Raw genomic sequence first — 16,976 nt, 5'->3', positions numbered from 1 at the left:
AAAATTTGGTAAGTTTGAATATCCTTTGAAAGTTTGGGGACTTACTTACCCTCTTAGGAGTAAAATAATGTTATGGTACTTGAACCTCGTTTGAGGGTACAACTACTTGCTTTCTCAGTTTCTAATTTAAACAACCAATAATGATACGTATCCTTCTGCAAAACATCTGTATGTGTGTGTGAGTGTGTGTGTGTGAGTGTGTGTGTGTGAGTGTGTGTGTGAGTGTGTGTGTGTGAGTGTGTGTGTGTGTGTGTGTGTGTGTGTGTGTGTGTGTGTGTGTGTGTGTGTGTGTGTGTGTGTGTGTGTGTGTGTGTGTGTGTGTGTGTGTGTGTGTGTGTGTGTGTGTGTGTGTGTGTGTGTGTGTACACATATCTTGAATACCCAATACGACCTCGTCGGATAATGGCCTCTTCAAATCTGGAGTGACAACTCAAGTAGTTGTAAGCTATATAGTAGTTGTAAGCACCACTTCTGCTGCATCAGATCACAGATGTAAGATCTGATTTTAGCTTTATGATATGCGTATGAAATAAGAATTGAGTCACAAATTTGGTGAGTGCTGCCACGGTAGCGAAATCAGTCGTTATGTTACCAGATACACCGACATGACCAGATAACCAACAGAAAACGATGTGATATTGGTTAGTAGCAATACCTGAATAGGTAATGTTTTCAAGAAACAGAGTTGGAGTAGGTTATACATGGTTTGTGTTTTGGGTGTTTATTAATATATCTAAGAGCCGTTCATATAGTATTGGCTTATGTTGTACAAAGTGGAGCTGTTATCCGGTGATCTTACGGATATTGTCCTGGATCCAATGACACTGCCACACGCCAATGCCCCGCCATCCTTGGACCCATCTGTACATAAGAATTTGTAGGTTTTATGGTTATCTTTTAATATAATGAATGCTTGTTTATATTGCAATTCATTTTTTTCTGATTTATTTGTTTGCTTGCTTGTTTGTTTATTTGTTTTAAAAACTTTATTAGTCTTAGGTCAACTTTGTTAGTGTGACCTCGCTAATGGTCAAGGAGGATTAGAAACAAAACTTGAAGGAAATATATTTTCCAGTTCAGTGCCGGCAGCAGAAAATGAATGGTTTAATTCTTAGACCTATAGGCGGAACAGGACAAGACTTCCTATTGTACAAATCGTCATGAAGGGGATCGAAGACCCTGTTACAGTCCGGTTGGGTTCAAATGAAAGCTATGAATGATGAAGATAACTCGAAAAAGGGATAAGTGCGGGTCCTGAAACCGCTGTACCCAATAGGATCTGAAATCTGACGATTTATGATCAGTCATAGAAAATGTCGTTTAAGAAGCTATCATGGAGCTTTGTTGCATTCACACGTGTCACGGAAGTTGGAACACCGCAGTCGGTTTCCTGACAAGTCGGGGGCTGTGTGAGATGGACCGGAACTGCGTGCCGGCGCCGTTCCACCAGCCATTTGCCAGCCATCGGTCTTTACGTGGTATCTTTTGTGTACAGAAAATATACAATTTGATTTAGATGTAGAAAATTTAAAACCCTTTTCAAATGAGAGGGCTACATGGAGGCTGATCATGGCAAAATTATTTGCACATTTGCAAAGTTAAACTGGACAGAAAATACTTTTTTGTGAACCATGTTAACACCACGTATGAAGAGTTTTCCGAAAATAACAAATATGCAGGCTACTTTTCTATGAAGTTGGCTGGTCTGAACAGAATGCTTTTGTGAATTGTCCTGTGGCCCTAATGAGACTGCCTAACACCTTGCCATTGGACGCTCACACTTAGTACAAACACGGTATCTTTCATCACATGCATTTTGTTGTCTGACTCCTTTATTGCCTTAATTTAGGTATAATTCCTTCCTTCCACCATTTGGCAGATATTTTGAGAATATCCGCCTTTACTACCAAGAAATTCTGTGAGGGTCTTCAAGGCACCAGTGCTGAAGAGGGGGCAGGGGGCCTAAACCTACCGAATCTTACTCTGCCAGGTTCGTCTTCTTGTTATTATTCTAAACTGTAAACAACAATGACAGTTACTTTGCACAAGTCACACAAGGCCTATGCTCAAAGTTTAAATGCTCGTAATTCCATAGGAAAGACATGCCCGTAACAATTCATCCTGCGCATTTTAAGTTTGTATGTCAGCCCAACTAGCTGTTGGTATTAAGTGGTCCGCTGTGGCCTGGCTTGAAATGTTCAGTCATATAAGTGAGATAGCTTGACCGCATATAGCCGTATACTGAAACATAAGGGACTTTACAACCACTCTAATACTGCTAGTCCGTGTTCACAACAATAGATAAGGGAGTTGATTAGGGTCCTCCTGCCATTATTTAGGTCACCTTCTATTTAGATATCTAATTTTTTATTTTGGTTTCACATATCAGATCAAGAATTTATCCGTGTGGTGGTAAAATGGCACACCTACGCAACAACTGGGATATACAAAGACATTCGAAAAAGTGTCTGAGATGGGAAAAAACGCACAGGCAGTAGAATTGAAACAGCTGTCACACATATTGAATTGAAAAGCATAATTGCAAACATTCTCGACAATATTTTGTCATATGTTTATCTGTGAGGACGTATGCACTCATCTCTTTTCTTGCTGATTTCTCCTGAAATCGATAAGTGAGATGTCGAGACAAAGAGTTTCCAAACAGAGAACACATGCCATATATGGAATGTAAACAATTGATTACACAATGCCATTTAGAAAGTGATCAAATGTAGCATATGTCATATTTGGGATTACACTTTCTTAGTAATGTACAAATTCTAATACTTTTGAGTTGAGCCCCATCCTCGACTCGAACTCACACCCTCAGAGTCAGGCAACTAATCGTCAGCACACAAAGTCAGCCGCCTAACCCACACAGCCACTTCGATTTCCACAAAAATGCACACTGAGGGTGCGGGTTCAAATCCCGGAGTCGACCTTTTCTAGGAAAGTGTAATCTAAAAACTGTCGTACTCGCTGTTGACGGTGTTTGCCGAACTGATGTAAATCACAGTCTTGCGCTGGACACTACTAATGCGTACTTGTAAACAACCGTCGTCATTTTCTCCAGGACTGTATTCGTAAAGAGGTCTCCAAGGGACGTAACTCTATTGGATTCGTTGTAATAATGTTATGAGGCAGAGGCCGTCAGAGTTGATTTAATTCAAATTTGCATTAAACTTCATTCGAACATTCCAATGTGTATTGTACATAATCTTATCTAAATCTAATCTAATCTAAGAAATAAATTGCATTGTAGCTATCTTGAGAGAAATGCATTATATATTTTAGAGTGGTGTGGTGTGAAATAGTACCTTTAAGCATGTTATACAAAAGTGAGATAGCAAAGGTCAGTGGCCGATTATATTATAATAACTCTGTCACACAAATATGGCCTCTTACAGAAAATACATAAAATACAGACTGTTCAATACATTTTCTGACAATTTAGTGCACTATTTGTCTGTAGTTATGTAATTAGTCTGTGATTTATCAGATATTTATCTGCTGATTGGGTGAATGAGTGAGTTGCTCTTTCTAGTTAACTTGTTGACAGAAATTGTTAGCATGCTGTCAGATATTGTGTGTATACACCGTTGATTTCTGCTGCACTGTTAGCAAGACAGTATTAAATATTTGTTTGTAGATCATCCTTGAATATTCTCAGCCTTTTAGCGCGATCTTTAATTTAACTATGCACAGTCATCTTTCTAGAACATGGTGATATAGGTCAAGGACAAGGTAATAATACCTGCTTATCTGATTATTGCTTAACCTTCTCTGTCCCAGCTGGACAGCGGTAGAAAGTCTACAACTCTTATCATGCACGGTGTTTTATACCTATATGTCCTGATCCTCAAATGCCTCTGTGTGCTAGGGGACTATCCTTTCAGAAACACGTCCTTACCCTGGGATGTGAGGGTAGAGGACCTTGTCGGGCGCCTAACCCTGGAAGAGATGCAAGAACAGATGGCCCGAGGGGGAGCTGGTACTTTAGGTGGACCCGCTCCTCCAATTCCCCGTCTGGGTATCGGTCCCTACTCCTGGAACACCGAATGTTTGAGGGGGGACGTGGAGGCAGGGAATGCCACATCCTTCCCCCAAGCTCTGGGTCTAGCTGCTGCCTTCAGGTAGGGGTCTGATCACGTGGATTCAATTTTTATTGGTGATCATCTGTAAATTACAGCGCAGGCACATCAAACACATCATTGTTTCCGAGAGGGGAAGATCACAAACAGACCAGCAATTCCTAAATGTCATTTGCTTATACATACAACATCTAAGTTTTTAGAGCTATACTAAGGTACCCAATCAGAGTTTGGCAACCGACAATCTATTCGAAAACAGAAACACGCAACGTTTCCTAGTTGTAATCAGAAAACGGAACAACAGGAACTCTAAGGAAATACGTTAACCACAAGCACTGTTTTCGCAAAGAGGAAGTGAGGAACTACTAACGTGATTACAAACGAAATATTTCTGTCCTCTGTTTCTTCTTCTCAGATACCTTATCAAAGATATGGCGTTTGACAAAGGAATTGATAGATTTCCTGTAGATTGTTTTCAAGTCCTAGACAGAACTTAAGTTTTGGATCTTTAGATTTATCAATGATGTTTCAAGAAAAAATAAAATGTCTCTTACCATGAAGAGAGGTGTTAGCACTAAAGTTTGTATACTTAAAGCTAATAAAAATAGTACCTCATTAAAGAACTGGATACCAATTACGTTATTAAATGCTTTATGTAACATATTTAGTGCGTGTATCTCTAACAGGTTAAAAATGGACCTAGATTCCTTGATACACAATAACCCAACTAGATTTAAACCAGGTAGAACACTTAGTGAACATACAAGGTTATTTTATGATCTAATGTTTGAAAAAGCATTTGACACAGTTTCTAGAGATTTATAAGCTTTGTTTTCCTAAAATGTGGTTTTGGGCGACAGGTTATACGCCGGATGAATCTACTGACTCGTGATACAACGCCATGTGTAATTCAGAATGGGCACCTCTCTAACTGGGTAATCAGCACACGAAAAAGACTTGAAGAAATTATAGATTACTGGCAACGTGGAGAAAAAAACATTTGACACTGATTGGTAAACTCACAGGAAATAAAACACTGGCTCTTTCGAAACTAGTTCACATTTTCAACTCTTTAGTTCCATAGAGAGACTATTTTACAGATTTATTTGGAATGACAAACATGAGAAAATAACACTTTGAACATTTGAACATAAAACTTTGAAATAGAACTTTGAACAAAATATTATGTAGAAGGGGGTTCACGCATGACAAATGTTAAAAACTTTATTAATGTCATGACAGTATCTACACTCAAACTGTATTTGAGAAAAAGAAATATCGATAATCCATTAAATGATACATTGATAGGTGGAGCAAACCTTCAGAATTTCGCTGAAATTGAAAATTCTTTTTGGAAAGATGTTTTTGCGGGATGGAAATTAGACTGTAATAAAAATACCCCAGGAGCAGACAACATTCAGAGAATTTTATCACAAACATTATGGTTAAATGATGTTAGAAACTCAAATCACTTTATTTGGCTTTGGGCTAAAAATTGAATTTTAACAATTAAGGACTTTTGTATTGAAGATGGTTTTATGTCTTTTGAAGATCTGACGCTCAAATTTGATATTAGAGGTACATATATGGATCTTAGATATGTTTTGTACATTATACCTGAATCACGGAAAAGGACCATAAGACGAAGCATAAAGAGTTCATGGATTTGAAAAAGGGTTCAGGATTATTTTATAATAAACTTTTATCTGACAATATTAAACTTCGTATTTGGCTAAAATGGGAAAACATATTTCATGATATTGATGTTCACTGGCATATGATTTTCAACATTTGCAGAAAGAATGTGAAAGATGTAAAACTTATGTAAACTTTTGCATATAATTATTCATGCAAAAAAGTGCTTTTGGAAATGACAGTTGTTGATGATACATTATGTAGCTTTTGTAATGTGGACAGTGAAACTCTATGTAAACTGTGGATGTAATGCAACCCAAACCTTACACACACACACACACACACACACACACACACACACACACACACACACACACACACACACACACACACACACACACACACACACACACACACATATATATATATATATATAAACTTGCAGTTTGAAGTAAATCATTCCAAAAGTCATTAACTTCTTAACAATTTTGAAAGACATCTACTATGTTGAAAAAATCAAATACAGAAGGAACGATGACATTGATAAACTTTCAGACAAATGGTTCCCTTTATCCTCTATTTTCAATCTGTAATGAAACTTGACTAGCTGTGTTTTTAAATTCTTATTATTGTGACGCTACCAGCTGATGAACTTTGATGGTGCCATTGTACACACTTATGGATTAAGTACAGAAATGAGATAACACAGATGCAGGACATGGAGAAAAAGAAAAGCTATACACTTCGGCGTGAATTATGCATAATTATGCATAAGTATTGTATTAGTTTTGAAACGGTTTCCTTTATTTTCCAGACCACGCATTGCCATATCTACAGCAATAATGTTATAGATCAGCATCCCATAGCTGTCCTTACCGTACGAGATGCCTCTCGAGATGGCTCACATGGTTGACACTTACGTAGATGACCACGATGTTGACCACTGGATTACCTGGTCCAAACTCGATTATTCATGGACTGTCTTCTTAAAGATAGAATATTACTGAGTGGGTCGTCAAACAACAACCAACACAACATTCCTGTTTAATTTCATATGTATACCAGGGGCACCTGTCACGAAGCAACCTTTACTAAGGTTTACCTTATTCCTCCCATTCTTTAACATCGCACCAAAGTTACTTTAGTGATTTATGATCACCTTAGTGCTTCCTGGAAGGGGGACCTACATATACGTTTTGTCATAGCTTTTCAGGAGAGTATTGCCGTGGGTATACCCTGGCATACCAGACAAATCAGAATCGTGGTATCTGATTAAATTAGTATTTGATTACATATAATCAGTCTCCTTCTGTATATTGGAATCACGAACTCAATAACGACACGCGTCCCAGTCAGGTGGCACAGATGGTTTCAAATTCTGGATAACAAGATGGTTCCATTGTATTTCGATGTTCATTATTTGAAAGGTGAAAGCGATGCGTGAGTGCGCATATTGGTATTTAGTCCACTCTGATAGGACATGTAAGTTCTAGAAATGTATTTTCACAGCAAGGACCTTATATACCGGATTGCTGAGGCCACCAGTGCTGAAGTGCGCATATTGGTATTTAGTCCACTTTGATAGGACATGTAAGTTGTAGAAATGTATTTTCACAGCAAGGACCTTATATACCGGATTGCTGAGGCCACCAGTGCTGAAGTGCGCATATTGGTATTTAGTCCACTTTGATAGGACATGTAAGTTCTAGAAATGTATATTCACAGCAAGGACCTTATATACCGGATTGCTGAGGCCACCAGTGCTGAAGTGCGCATATTGGTATTTAGTCCACTCTGATAGGACATGTAAGTTCTAGAAAGGTATATTCACAGCAAGGACCTTATATACCGGATTGCTGAGGCCACCAGTGCTGAAGTGCGCATATTGGTATTTAGTCCACTTTGATAGGACATGTAAGTTCTAGAAATGTATATTCACAGCAAGGACCTTATATACCGGATTGCTGAGGCCACCAGTGCTGAAGTGCGCATATTGGTATTTAGTCCACTTTGATAGGACATGTAAGTTCTAGAAATGTATTTTCACAGCAAGGACCTTATATACCGAATTGCTGAGGCCACCAGTGCTGAAGTGCGCGCTAAGTATAACGACTACGTCAGCAAAAAGGAGTACGGTGACCACAAAGGCATCAGCTGCTTCAGTCCCTTCATGAACATCATGAGGGACCCCAGATGGGGACGAAACCAGGTCACACCTTCTTATCCTTACATCGTTTCGTCTAGAAGTGTTAAGCTTCAAATGAAATCATGATTGGCCAAAGTAATCATTGGTCTGGGAATCTTTGACAAATGTGGGGACTTACGATAAGATGAGATATTAGTAATTTGCTTCAGGGATGAAGTTAAATGCTTTCCGACATCATGAATTCTGGAAGTAGATACATGTAGCCAGTGGAAATGTCAATGAAAAGGAGAAGAGAGGAATGAAAGCGATCGTTTCGTCAATGTAGCCAGGAAAATTACAAACAATGAAACTTGTTTACTTCACTACGACATCGATATAACTTTGATAGTCTCGAGGGCATCCGGTTAATGACATGTGTTTCCTGAATACCAGGAAGTTTATGGAGAAGACCCGTACATGACTGGTGTTTTGGCAGCTGAGTTTGTGAAGGGCCTTCACGGCAACGACACACGATTCATCAGAGCTAGCTCCGGGTGCAAAGTGCTTGCCGCCTACGCTGGACCAGAGAGCATTCCCGTATCAAGATTCAATTTTTCTGCCGTCGTATGTATTATTGTTTTATGAAAGTCTACAAAAGGAACACAATAGGCATTGCACACAGAGCGAAAGCCGTGAAGAACCGGTTTAGAATTGTTGATCAGTTCACCCATTTTTAACCCATACTTATCGTGAGAGGCGACGAACGGGATCGGGTGGTTGACACATGGCATTGTAGCCTAATTGCGTAGATCGATGCTCATGATGTTGATCACTGGATTGTCTATATAGAGATGCAAAAACGTATTACAATATTGAAACATTCTAAAATGAAAAAGACAGTGAAAAAACATCCTCTACATTCGTCAACAAATCACGAGACGCCAAACGTTTGTAATGTTAGTAATGTTTCATGCAATATCTTGTTTTCAAATAGCGAGATATATTTCTGAAACGATTGGCATATGTTCGAAGGTAACTGACATCAGTAGAGTCATTTAATAGGACTGGTTCACCAGGTTAAAGGTTAAAGGTGATTCGAGGTTAGTATGGTACAATTACCTGTTCAGGACACAGGATATCTTATCTTTGAAACTAGCATAGTCCAGAGAGGACCTCACCTCCTTCTGTCGCCGTGTAAAAGACAATGTGCTATCCGCTACAAACTGCTCGGAGTTCAAGGTCAGTGTAGTGCATTGGTCTGATATACCAAAAAATAGCGCCCCGTTTCGAGCAACAATTCCTTCAATCGTAATTTTCCTGATTGTCATATTAACGTTACAACAAGGTGCCATAAGGAGCTGAGCAAAGCTGTTGCATCCCTGCTTTTTCGCCATTCTGTCATGACGGACAGAGGGTCCCCCCAACAGAGGGAATGGTATATCTAAACAGTTCACTACTTTGGTAGCGTTCTTGATATATGATATATACTGGTACTTGAATCAGGTTGATGAGTTTGTGAAGGCAAATTGGACGGAAGTCAGATGTCTGGGTAAGGGGTACCCAACACTGCACAACTAAGGAAATCCTCAGTTTAGAAACTGTGAGTCCTGCTGAAAATGATACGATGGATATCAGGTGTTACCTATAGCAGCTTGTGCTTACATTATATCAGGAATGTTTGGGGAGGGTTAAGCACCACAGTAATTAAGATATTTGATGTGTGGATGCATGTCCAAAAACAACGCCGAAAACATTCATATTTACCAAGTACCAGTACACTGCAGGACAAACATATATGTCACTCATTGTTTATCCCCATAAAGTCTAATTTCAACATTCAGTTAGATGTTCTCAGAACCTAAATGGATAGCAACCTGCTGTAGAGGATTTCAATTCATTAGTAGTGTATTATTGTATTTGTACCAATATATCTTCGTCGCTTCATTCCTTTGAACATTTTCATGTGTACACTTTTCGATCTCATCTTTTTTTTTCTTTTAGGTGTTGACAGCATACGATGTGACTTATTTTTGTACAGGTATCAGAACGGGACTTCCGTACAACATTCCTACCGGCGTTTAGGGCCTGTGTCAAGGCTGGGACTTATAACATCATGTGCGCTTACTACAGGTACAACATTTCGGTGCCTTAAACGTCAAGAACAAGAAATAACATCAAAGTACAAACATCTAAACTAAAACCAATATTTCTAACGTTTCCCCCGCTTTGATTCGTCAAACAGGCAATAAGAAGAGATATTGGTTACATGCCTTGCACCCCAAACCTTACCTTACAGGTCTGAATCAGTTTCTTCAATAATTGTACAATCTTCAATAATTACTTCATATTCCTTTGTAAAAAGTAGAAGCATCGGTGCCTATGATTCAGAAAGGGTCGGTATGTTTTAGCTTCAACGGCACGCCATCATGTGCCAATCGTTGGCTCCTGACAGATGTTCTCAGGAACGAACTGAACTTTACCGGTTACGTCGTGAGTGACGAGGGAGCCATAGAGAACATCATGACAACACATCACTACCTCAATAACGAGGTGGACATAACTGCAGCGTCCGTTTACGCTGGAGTCAATCTGGAGTTATCTGGGGGTAGCTCCCAGCCCTTCTTCTCCCTGATCAGTAGGTAGTAGTATTTCCCAATCTATATATAAAGACATTAGTCGTTTCTCTGAAAAGTAATATCGGCATCCAAAAACAAGAATCAACTCGTGTTTTTTCCACATCTTTCAACTATAATACACCCTGATGGGTGGCATGTTTTCACACGACTGGGTTGAATGGTGTGTCTCCACTACTGAATGCAATTATATATGACAAAATGTTATGGATGTCAACTACCTTATTATTTACACAACGTCTCTGGGCTGCTGCTTACACCTTCCTCAGGTGGATACTGACTAACAGTTAAAGAGGATATATATACCGGTAATGTACATAAAGCCAGACTGATGATTTTAAGCATGTATGTACAGCAGCTAAAGGAGAGTAAAAACGTACAAAAGCTGGCATGGTGTTGTTACAGTGGACAATCGATGGAAGCCAATGAGTTAGACTGGTACACAATAGGGTGGCTGATAGAGGGTTGAGATACTACGGGTTGGGATGAAGCTGTTATAGTGCATTAAGAGGGAATTGGTGAAGCCGTGAGTCTAATTAAATTCCCAGGCATTGGGTAGGTAAACCCCTTGGTCTCCGTTCATCAGTTGTACAGATCTCTTCATGTTGATACTCCCATGCAATCAATTCATGTAACGTAATCTTATCGTGAGGTAGTTATTTCCAATTAATCAGGTATGAGTGAAATAGGGGCTTAAACCCTGAATGTGATCTGATGAATGAATCAATAAACAGATTTGAAGTGGTGTGAGATCACTTATTCATATATTTTCCTGTTCAGTCTTCTTCTGGGGTACTGGGAAATGGATCTAAAGAATCCTGCGACAACTAACATTGTATTACCCGAATATATCTTCTGATAAGGCCAGCCAACATATAGCACAACATACATCCATATATATAAAGCACAATGTGCATTAGAATGCATAAAACCTAAGCCTGCCTACAGATCTGTCCATGCATTCACCTAGACGACAGTGACCCCCCTAGTGCATCATCTCGCTCCTTCAAAGTACATTGCCAGGCTATTACACGCTTTTGTTTTGACAGTATATAAATACGCATACAGCATACATGTACTCACCTATACGACACTGGTCCTTCTTGAACAGCTTCCACCTCTTTGCCAACAGCTGAAGCAGTCAAACAGGGAAAGCTCACGGAAGATTTGATTCGGGAGAGAGTGAAACCATTGTTTTATACTAGAATGAGGCTTGGGGAGTTTGATCCATCGGAATCAAACCCGTACACTAAGCTGAACATTAAATCTACCATCGAGAGTGAGGCCCATAAAGCCCTGGCAGTTGAAGCAGCGACGAAAACCTTTGTCCTGCTGAAGAACGTGAACAACTTCCTCCCTTTGACAACGAAATATAATTCTATCGGGGTAAGGATACTGACTCGGAAGACATGTGACTAGCTGAAGGCATGCATAAAAATGTTAGAATGCTAGATGATGTCTTTGACAAAAGCATTTATGATGTTAATGTTTGAGAGACCGTTTTTGGACCGTGAATGGGCCGTTTTTGGAATGGAACGTCGAGGCATATCCTTATAGCGTTTACAAATATATGTAATATAAACATCATCATCAATACCTTTACGGTGTTTACATAACACAGTATCATCATTGCAAGGCCCTTATTACTTATGTTCAATGATAAATATTTTCTACAGATCAACAGAGATTTATGGGTATTATAGAACGACAGGGAAGGAACATCGAGGGGTAAATGCCACTCTTGCATTTAACAGTCCTAAATTGTTTCAATAACCATATATAGAAACATTTGTGTATCACATGAATTTACCGTATTTGATAAAGTTATGTGAGACCTTATTCCGTTCTGAAATCAAATTCTTCTCTTATTTTCCCATTGTCATTGTATAATTTGCTGTAATTCTCAGTTCTTCTTTAGGTGGTAGGTCCTATCGCCAACGACAAAGTCAACATATATGGCGACTACCCTCCCGATACTGACCCGCGGTTTACCATGACAGCTCTGGACGGCATCAAACAGTTGTCCTCAAACGTCCAATATGGCGCTGGCTGCTCTAACACTTCCTGCACAAACTACAACTCTACTGCTGTTCAAGACGCTGTGTCCGGGAAGGATTTGGTGTTTGTTTGCCTAGGCACTGGTATGTGAACTAGAAAATGTCCTGTATTGCCAGACACGTGAAGGTCCGTGTTAAAATATTGGCCCTCTGTAACCCATGCTTGTCGTAAGAGGTGTCTAACGACATAGGGTGGTCAGGCTAGCACACTTGGTTGAAACATGTCGTCGGTTCCCAGTTGCGCAGATCGATGCTCATGTTATTGATCACTGGACTGTATGGTCTAGATTCGATTAACTACAAACCGCCGCCATAAAGCTGGAATATTGTTGAGTGCACCATAAAACTAAGCTCTCCCACTCACACCTTCATTGCTTATTGTCTTTACGTATTAACAACGTTGAATGTCTGTTGAGGGTTGCCTATATCTAATAACAACGACGATGCAGTGTGTGTATGTAGAATTACATTAGTACTATACCAGAAACCGGTGTTCTGATCTCAGTTACACTTTACCTTTGGCTGCTGCTTATTGGGTGACGGGTAAGTTTAGAATAATGATTTAAACAGAGTGCCAACTTTAACTTAATCTTTATTACTGTTTGAAAAGCAAGTGAAGGGAATTTGTTTCCAGTATTTCACGTCATGTTATATTTCCCATTTCCGTGGTAAAACAGCTTTCACAGTCCGTTTTGCTTTGAGTTATAATTTCAGCAACCCTTCAGCATGCATAGTAGTGTCTTCCCGCGGCATGGAAAAATAATCCAGTGTTATGTCGGCGTTGAAATGTCACACTATGTCTGCACGAGAAGATTAAATATTTTCTGTATATTACAGATGATATATTTGCTGGGAGTTGGGGGTGGGGGGTGGGGGGGATTTATTCGGTACAAAGATTGGAACATAGCCTTTGAAGGTTTAGATAGAATTAGATATCAGTGACGATCATTGCACCTGACTTTCGTTTATAAGGACAAGAGATCGAAACCGAAGGCCTTGACAGACCGGATATTGAACTTCCTGCAGGACAAGCCAAACTATTACAAGATTCACTAAAATTCGGTAAGCATTATCACGTTTTTAGACCAATAAATTGACTAAATGGGTCTGGAAACAACATGTTATGAAATAGCTTCAAAATGTTCTGCTCCTCCCTTCGCAGGAACCATATGTGTGTCCCGAATGTTTTGCCCATATTCAAGATACCTCCAAGACACAAGATGAATGTTTAGTATTGTGTATCTATTTTTTCAATCATTTTCATATTTAAGAGTCCAGTTAAAGATTGCACAATGTATATATTTCCCTTCTCAACCATTTCTTTATTAAAACAATAGCCAGTGCCGTACACCGTTGTTTTCTGTTTTTGCCATATCACACATCATATTTGGCAGGCGGCAACACGCCCATCGTCCTTCTGATGTTCAATGCCGGGCCACTGAACATTACTATGGCAGATGCCAGTCCTCAGATTGCCGCCATCCTGGAATGTTTCTTCCCTGCTCAGGCTACAGGAGAAGCTCTGCGCCGTGTGCTCACCATGGATGGACCGGGTTCAGTTCCTGCAGCCAGACTACCCTACACATGGCCTAGGAGTCTTGAAGGGGTGAGTGAAATGTTATTTTGAAGTGCAGTATTCACTTATTTGAAATACCCATTCGTTGCGTTAATCACAAGGTTCCACGTTTACCTCAACGTGAATACCTAACAGATTTACCCAGATATACAACATTTGCCGAAATCCAAAGGCAATTGAGATCACTCTAAGATTTAGAATTTTTACTACAATATCAATATCGTGATTAACATGAAAAGTAGTTGCGAAATGAAGAAGTACAAGAGAGAAAAATAAGATTTGGCAAAGGTGCATTTCTACTGACAACCTTTTCCTAAAGAACTGACCACTGTGGGATCAGGTAACCAGGCACTGTGAATAGGCTGATTTCATATTACCATTTCTGATGGTCTGGTACAACGTTTATCAGGTCCTGATTTGTTTATTAGGAGGATGTCAAGATATGGTTTGAACATTTGATTGTGATGTTAAACAGTCTTAAACATGAATGAGATCCATGAATTGAGATCTCAACGAGCTAAAATCCATTTATTCCAGTTTCCAGGCCCGACAAACTACTCAATGGCCGGGAGAACATACAGATACTACGAAAAGGATCCACTGTACCCTTTCGGCTACGGCCTCTCTTACACCGAATTCTCCTACAGCAGGCTACAGTACGCCAAAGTCATAACGGCAGGGGAAGATGTCGAAGTCTCCATTCTGCTCGAGAACACAGGCAAATATGAGGGTGATGAGGTCAGTGGAATCTAGTCTTCCTTCAGTCCGATGCCCTCTGCCTCATTAGGTCTTTCTTGCAAAAAACATTTATGTTAAAATGTATTTTATACTGTCTGTACCCACAGGCTTCCAGTCGTGTTCTAGTCTGTCCCTATTACTTTTTATGAAAAGGTTTTTGTCACAAAATTGACGACGCCTCTATATACATTTAGGAATTAAGAACGATTACACAATGCATGTCCAAAACGCTACTACAAGAAAGAACGTATTGTAAAAATACTAAAACACAACACTCTTTCTATAAACAACCGCTGAAAGTTACCGAGATGCTGTGAATACATACCTTTAGACAGAAATACATGATTCCTTTGCCGTAGGGACCAGTAGACGTGCATTCCATTAACATTTTATATGCATGTTTCAACTGACAGAACTCGTATCCCTTAACGCCTTCTTGGTCTAGTAGATACAATTGTCTATCTGAGAGGTAAAAAAGGTTGGTTCGATCGTCTACCGCTCCAAACGTAAATTATTGCAATTACCATGCCCACGACGAAACTGTCATCCGAGTATTTTAAACATTTAACACAAGGCAACTTTGACATGACACCTCGTGATGCCATCAACATTTACAACTGCAATAAATTGACCGCAATTCACTTTAAACCATGTGAAATGACACTATTGGTGCCAAAATGGTCATGCAGTAGCTTGTTCTTCTGTGCAGGTTGTTCAGGTATATATATCCTGGGACAACGCCAGTGTGTCAGTTCCACAGCGACAGCTGGTTGCTTTCGAGCGTGTCACCATTGCTGCCAATGCTTTACAAGTAGTTAAATTGAAGGTGTCAGCAGAGAGCATGGCCGTTTGGAGGGACATCATGGGGTGGGTGATAGAGCCAGGTGAGTGACGCATAAATGCCCAATTGCGTAGATCGATGCCCATACTGTTGAGAAGTTGATTGTCTGGACCAGATTCGATCATGGATAGTGCGACGTAAAATTCAGTTCACTCACTCACTTGAATGTACTGGTACATCCTGTACCTCTGCCTACATGTTATGGCCTTGTGCCTCTCACTCAGATCGATTATTTACAGACTTTCGTCATAAAGCTCTATTGCTGGACGCGATGAAGATAGTCGATTAAGACTTTCATGTATTACATAAATGTTTCTTTGAAAGCCACACATTTCGTTTATCATGTCAGCATTTTGATCATCCCCTTCAGGTTACATCCGATTATTTGTTGGTGGGCAGCAACCAGGACAAAAAAAGTCTGCTCCATCACAAGTGTTGGAAGGTGGATTCAACGTCGAGGGATCCAAGTATCTTGGCGTGTACTAATACAATTAAAAACATCATTAATAAGATAACAAAACTGTCATTGCTGTTCGTCCATTATTTCTTTCAACTAAGCATCCGATGATTGTGAGCATGACATATACATGGCGACAGGGAAAATCCACTGTCTACTTTATATTATTCAAAAGACGCAGTTGCTATGAATACACCATCCACGGACATACCAATGTCCAACTATTTCAATCACAAAAATAACCTAGTCAATTCAATGCTCAGAAAATTGATGCTCTGTGGAAATTCTCGAATATTGTTCCTATGAAAGCAGAATGATATTTTAAGCTAACTGTTGAAAATTCGGAATTCGAATTCGAAAATACGGAATTCATTTTCAATGACATTACACACCAGCATTAGAAGAGGATGTTCCAATTTTTACTTATCCCAAACATATCCACGTCCCAGCATCATGACTAAACAAACCAGATAAATATATGTTTCAGATTCCCATTCTAATATTGTAGATGGCATTAAAGAAGCCGTGGATGATATGCTTGTCAGAAGAATCAACTAAATGACATGAAACTAGTCGCAATGTGTAAACTGCCTGATCGGTTCACCATGAACAGTATGGCTTCTGTTCAGTTTTTAAAAAGTTAAAAAAAATAAAAGGCTTCATGCACAAACCTCTCATGAAGAATACATCAATAAAACCAGTTAGCGAGTAACCTATTGTGCTAAATCTTTCAACTCGTGGACTACGAATACAGGAACACAGCACACAATACAATTCAGTGGAATGATCATCTGTCTGTGAAATTTACACTATTGACTCTGTT

The 16,976-nt window shown here is 39.5% G+C and overlaps 1 protein-coding gene across 1 annotated transcript; it reads left to right on the top strand.

The window, feature by feature from the left end:
• Positions 1-3,768: 3,768 nt before the first annotated feature.
• Positions 3,769-16,222, top strand: LOC137288238 (uncharacterized). Its single transcript, XM_067820692.1, has 12 exons — positions 3,769-4,133; positions 7,776-7,935; positions 8,305-8,475; positions 9,890-9,981; positions 10,260-10,486; positions 11,617-11,870; positions 12,403-12,625; positions 13,514-13,603; positions 13,936-14,147; positions 14,655-14,855; positions 15,565-15,739; positions 16,067-16,222. The coding sequence occupies exons 1-12, from the start codon at positions 3,826-3,828 to the stop codon at positions 16,180-16,182; spliced, it is 2,229 nt and encodes a 742-aa protein (XP_067676793.1). The 5' UTR covers positions 3,769-3,825; the 3' UTR covers positions 16,183-16,222.
• The last annotated feature ends 754 nt before the right edge of the window (positions 16,223-16,976 follow it).

This window comes from Haliotis asinina, chromosome 6, assembly GCF_037392515.1.
Source record: "Haliotis asinina isolate JCU_RB_2024 chromosome 6, JCU_Hal_asi_v2, whole genome shotgun sequence".
NCBI lineage: Eukaryota > Metazoa > Mollusca > Gastropoda > Lepetellida > Haliotidae > Haliotis > Haliotis asinina.
The sequence above is the reverse complement of the archived record's forward strand: the minus strand, read 5'-3'. Positions and strand labels throughout refer to the sequence as shown.